We start from the raw sequence: 6,542 nt of genomic DNA, 5'->3' as shown, positions 1-6,542 counted from the left end.
ATTAAGTCAGGGACCATGAATATGATGAAAAAAACAAAAATGTTTCGTCATAAAATATTAACAAATTCTCAAAATATTTAGTCCTTGCAACAAGAGCTGAACGTTGACGGTAAAAATATTCAGTGAAAAAGTGAAGGGAGTCAAGTGTGGATTTTACGCAAACGTCGCTGTTACTGACGAAATTACAAGTAAAAGCATTGTTTCAATTGATGAGCTCAACGTAATTAGCTGGAAACATGCCACACTCTCCTCTGGAATTCTTGCCGTACCACCAACCCTCGTCAATCATCTTCACTGACGTTATGATGTCTCCAGGATCGAAACTTATCTCGTCACTGTCAGCTGAATGTGTTTCAATTTTAATAAGTTGGCGATACGTGGTTTTCAAGAAACTGCATTTAATAATGTAACCCAGACGACTGATTCTACGATTATCTCAGTTCATTGAGAGGCACATTCAACGATTTTTTAAGAAATATAAATTGATAGAAGATGTTTTTAATGAAAGACATTTATAAAAAATGATGGCAGGATATGATTACGTTTCGTTAGCTAGAGAGAATCAACATATCTGCTACGTAAATAAAATGAAAATTAACAATAGATTACAAAATGAATAATGCAAATCTCACCTGCTTGGTAATCAAATGTGGCCCTACATTTCAAATCCCCATCTGGTTGCATGGACGAAAATTAATTATTAATAAATCTTCATATGTATTTCAATAATAAGCATTAAAATAAGTCATATTGATGACCAATGTGTAAGAAATTATTATTGAAAGGTGTTTGAAAATACTGTTTGAAAAATTGAACAGTCAAAAATATAACAATATTTTTATTTGTAAATAATGACGGTTGTTAACAAACATCAATAATAATTAGAACCCAAAAATTGCAAGCAAATCACAGCCAAGAATAAAAAAAGTACAAAAACCACACACAAACATGCAAGCAACAGTAGAGAGAGATGTAGAAGAGAAAGAAGATACAACAGACAACAAAACAAACAACAAATCTGATACTGACCAGTACATGGACCAGCGTCATCATAATACTCCTCCTCAACTCCATGACTGGTTGATGTTGTGTGCATGGCATCAGTGTCGTCGTATATCTCTTCACCATTTTCTTCTTGCTGACTGACTGATTCATTGCGTGGAGGCACAGTATCATCATATATATCCTCGTTCACCACATTCTGGGTTACTGTTGTGTTTTTTGTGGAATCAGCATGGGCGATTGTGTCGTCATAAATTGATTCTTCTCTCTTTTCCTCTTCCTCATCATCATCATCATTTTGTGGTTGTTGCAATGGAGGTGCTGGAATTTTGACAGGCGATGGAATGGTTTGCTGCACTGGTTTCTTTGGCTCTTCATCTTCTTGCTTTGGCATTTTAGGCATTTGTAATTTTTGTCTGGGCGGCTGTGGCTGCTGTTTCGGCGGTTCCTGCTTCTTCTCAACTTCAAACAATGAAGCTTTTATCTTGCCAATAGAAAACTGCATCAAACGTAAAAATTTTTTTCTTTATATTGAAGAGTTGTATAATTGTGAATAATTTTTAAATTATTATTTATATTGAAGAGTTGTATGATTGTGAATAATTTTTAAGTTATTATTTGCTTCGATAAATGAACCGCATTTAAGTAAGAAGCAAAAAAATTCACCAGCATCATCACAATTATAGAACAACAAAACATGAATTTACTTTTTGTGTGTCATCAGCCGCGGATGTGGTGGTGTTGGTGTGTTGTCCTTCTTTTATTTTCTTCAACCGTTCAGCCTCCTGTTGCTCTCTCAACTTTGAACTTTGCATCTTATTTGAATTGGGAAAGTTTAAATGATGTGTAACAATTAGATCAAGTTGTGTAATGAACCGCACTGCAGCATTAACATCATGAGCAACTTTATGGCGTTAAAAAACATTACAACAGCATCAAATAAGCAGTAATCGAAACAACCAAATATAACCCTACTCTCAACACCAAAACCAACACTGATGTCATCAATAAAACTATCCCCACCAAACATCACTAACAACAAATCGTTATTGACAACATTGTTAGCACCAACAATAACAACAGCAATAACAACACCAATACTGCTGCCAGCAAAAACATGACTACCAAACCAATAGCAATACAGAGAAGAGCAAAAATAAGATGACACCTACCTCTCTCTCCTTGGTCTCCTTGTTAATCTTCTCTCTTTCTGCTGCCTGCATCTTCTTCTCATTTTCCTTTCTCTGGGACTCCTCTTTCTGGTTTTGCAAAAATTAAAAGTTTTGTTAACTTCATATTATCCATTTGTTAGAATTTATATAATGTTATATAGTTTTTTAGAATCTATATAATGTTAGCATAAAGTGTGTTCTGTTCATCTTGCTTCACGAAATTATAAATTGTCTTTAAAAATCTCTAAAAATAAAAGAATAAGGGTCATTGAAACACACACACACACAGGCACATACACGCATGAGTGCACACAAATTTTATTTAGTTAATTATTATTGATCATTTTTGCATATATATATATATATATATATATATATATATATATATATACATATATACATACATATACATGAATACAGAAATTAAGAACAAAGGAAATTAAAATATTCAAGTGATAATAAACAAACAATTGAACAAAAGTAAACTGACAGCCAGATCTTCCCAGAATTTTGAATTCAAAGTAGGTTTGATGTCAACTTGCGGTTTGATCTTCTGATAGACTGAGCCCTAATTCATAATTATTTTTAATAAACATTGAAGTTATTGACACCTGGCTGTAAAAACTAGTAAAAGTGTAAAAATTTCTTGACTTTGAGAGCTTTGTGACAAGTTTGAAATTGTATGAAATAATATAAAAAATACTGCTTTGGCATAAAAATAGTCTAAACATGAATCTGATCAAAAATTTACACAATAAAGAAAAAACTTCTACAAACCACTGGAGCAATGGGAGCAACATCTTTCTTTTGTTCTTTGTGGAAGCTGTAGTTGGCACCAGATGCTTTTGAAACTTTCATCTACATTCAAATTAATTAACAGACATGTTAAAAGAAGGAAATAATTAATAGTTGCCCACAAACATTTATTTATTCACAATCCATTCGCTTCATAAAAAATTCAATTTAAAACTTTAAAAATATAAAATCTAAAAAAATCTAAATTCTACAGCTGCTAATTATAATTAATGTTGATATATTAACTATATTTTCTATACTATTTTTATAACTTTGCAACTGTTATTATTATAGTTTAAGCAGTTTTAAAAACAAATTTAAAACAAAACAAACGAATAATGTACAGTAACAAACAAAATATAAATGCTTCCAATGAAATTCTGAAGAAGGTATGACATTGGAAATGTTGAATATGCAAAAAACAACCTTGATGGTCTCTTCATCTATGTCATCTTCTGTTCTGGCATTTATTGAGACATGGGCTCCCTACATATACATAAGGAACGTTATTCATTATATGCTTGTGTGGCTGTTTATGTGATGTTAAATAGGATTGTGACAAATGAATGACATGTGGCAAAAAAATGTGAACATTAACATTAAATGTGAGTTCAAATAGGGAACAGTTACAGTAAAGTTTGATTTGACAGTCAAGTGTTGAGTGTTGATGGGAGTGGCACTATTGCTACATTCATTTAAACAGCATATTTCTGAAAAATGTTAAAAAATTTCTAAAAAGAATAATCCCTAGAATTTCAATGCTGACTATAAAACAAAGCACACATTTTAAATACTTGAAGTTGGATAAATAACTTCAAAATATGAACTTAAATAAACATCTAATGATAATCTCATGAACTTTTAATGCCTTATTATCTTAATATCTGTAAAAAATGCAAAAATGTTTACCAAATACATTGACAAATTGATTTGAATAGAAACACCAAATTATTTTTACTACACTAAACGTAAGTTCTTAATCAATAAAAAACGGAAGACTGAACCTTAAGTAAGTTTGAAACTTCCCTGACGTGGCTAGTGCAGGCACCTTTTCTTAATTCTGGCACCCCTTCCCCTTGCTTTAATAGAATTTATACAAAAAAAATTTATAACAAAATTTTTTATTCTGTTATTTCCATTCAAAAACCATATGAACAATATTTTTAAAACATTTGGTTAAATTTTTTTAAAAATGTTAACTTTAAAAAAAGAAAACAGAGATTGATTTTGAGCAAGAAATCATAATCTGACAAACCCAATTAATAAAAACAAATTTAGGCAGATCGGTGTTGGGGTCAATGACTTTCAAATAGCCATACATCATTCGACCAGAGTTCAACTCATCTGTGAACTCTTGAATCCCTCCATCTTGAATGTGATAAAAAATATTATCCATTGTTAAAAAATCACTGTAGAATCAGTTAATAAAAAATTAAACAAATCAAATCTAACCTCCTTTACCAACCACAATCAACACATCTGACTTTCCATCATAACCAAATAATGCCCTAAGGTGATGTGATAAGGTTTTATTTAATTCTCAGCAAACTAAAAGTCGAAATGTCATTAATATTCTGATTTACTACAGTGTGAATAAAATTTGGTTACCATGTTAGTTATGATGATAAAATGAGATTATCATTATTATATTAAAAATTAATATTAAAAAACTGTCATTTTTATCCATTTTTTTAATTATTATAATTTAATAGGTTTTACCTAGCTTTAAGATTTTATACAAAAATATTTATCCTTTTATTTTTTGATAAAATAATCCTTATTTCACTTTCATAACTTTAGATTACTACTAACTAACTAACCATATTTCTAAATTTCTATTTGAATTTCTCTTTATTAAAAAAATACATCACTATTATATTAATTTTTCAGACTTTACTTCAAACACTTTTCTTATATAATTAAATAAATTTGGAGTCCAAAATCATCAATTTTTTACCTTTAGTTTTCACTCAATCACTTATTCAACTTATCAGGATAAGACCTTCATCACAAGATACCTTATATTAACCTTCAATAAATATTTGTCATTTGTTTAACTTTGTCCATTCTTTTCCTTTAACAATAACTCAACTTATTTACTAAGTCATCAACTAGTCAATTAATTAACTAAGTCACCAACCAGTCAATTAATTAATTAATTATTCATTTTTTTTAAATAATCATTTCATTTCCCATTGTCTCATGCTTCTTAAACATTCTTACTCCATTATTTATTCTTTGTTGTCATTCTATATATTATTTTCTCTTACTATCTTTTACAATGGGTATTGGGTATGCTGGATATGCCCTTTTCTATTTTATTTACTATTTCTATTCCTCATCTAAATATTTTTAAATCATAGAAAGATATATCTACTGAAATTATTAGAGATCCAATTAAAGTTTAAAGCTTCTTAACAACTGATATATGAGTATCTTTATTGATATTTTATATATGACCAAAAGCGGAAGAAATGATGAACCGGTACTAAAGAAATCATAGCAAATCAAATGAGGATGAAGAATTGAAGATGAAGCAAAAAAACAATTGATTTAATTATTAATTAACCAATTTGTTGGGCTTTTAGGATCAGAAACTTCTTTATGAATTTTCAAAATTTCTTCTCTGTGAGTTTTCAAATCTACAGGAGCCATTTATTTGCGGGCAGAACTAATAAAAATAAAAACCAACTAATAGGAAGAGAAGTCAGAAAGAGACGATAGTTAAGTTTTAAAACAAGGTGCTGCTAATAATCACAGTAGGTATTAGTTGAAAATCTGAAAAACACTAAAGAACACCAGTTTTTCTATGTTTTTTTCATAATGTTTTTTTAATTTCAGGTTCAGTGACTAATTAATTTAGGATCTTTGAAATTTATAAATGTATTTTTTTAAACGATTCTTAAAGTAAAACTGTTAACGTGTGTGTATGTGTTGAGAAATAACAAATAACCACACATCAGCCTACAGAGGGAACCAGCATGAGCAAAAAACAAACACTAACATACAGACACACAATCAGAAACTTCTTATATCATCTTCATCCTCATTTGATTTGTGTACATTTATTTTTTTAAGCTTGAGAGATAAGCAATCAGTAGTAACTCGTAAGTCAAAAGAGGTTCGAAAGCGGAATCTCATTCAAAATGACGCCAGCCAATCTAATAAATAAAAAAACCTGATGTTACGAGGATTCGCATGCTTTTATCCATGGTCACCTTACAGAAGTAATGAAATATTATATGAATGTTGCTTCATTATAGAATACATATTCGTAATATTGTATTTAATTTGCGACGGATACAAAGTTCAATACAGGAATGCATTTGCTGCTACCGATTTATGAAATTGGAAAAATTATGATTACTGATGCGGCTGAGGTTTTAACGCTTTCTAATTCTCTCATGGACAGCAAAATTCACTAGTAAACACACAAACCCCAGAAAATAGCTGTACTTTAATACACAAACATACACTGACCAACACACACAACACACACACACACACACACACACACACACACACACACACATACACACACACACACACACACACACACACACACATATATAT

General features: G+C 30.2%; 1 protein-coding gene across 1 annotated transcript; it reads right to left on the bottom strand.

The window, feature by feature from the left end:
• Positions 1-202: 202 nt before the first annotated feature.
• On the bottom strand, positions 203-5,624 carry HELRODRAFT_161356 (hypothetical protein; the record flags this gene model as incomplete). The annotated part of the gene is made up of 12 exons (XM_009021279.1): positions 203-342; positions 633-674; positions 1,030-1,501; positions 1,710-1,817; positions 2,175-2,261; positions 2,665-2,742; positions 2,952-3,032; positions 3,396-3,455; positions 3,974-4,048; positions 4,225-4,337; positions 4,422-4,477; positions 5,539-5,624. The coding sequence occupies 12 exons, from the start codon at positions 5,622-5,624 to the stop codon at positions 203-205; spliced, it is 1,398 nt and encodes a 465-aa protein (XP_009019527.1).
• Between the last annotated feature and the right edge of the window lie 918 nt (positions 5,625-6,542).

The sequence above is a fragment of the Helobdella robusta genome, assembly GCF_000326865.2.
Source record: "Helobdella robusta unplaced genomic scaffold HELROscaffold_3, whole genome shotgun sequence".
Lineage (NCBI taxonomy): Eukaryota > Metazoa > Annelida > Clitellata > Rhynchobdellida > Glossiphoniidae > Helobdella > Helobdella robusta.
This window is presented reverse-complemented; position numbering and strand designations above follow the sequence as displayed.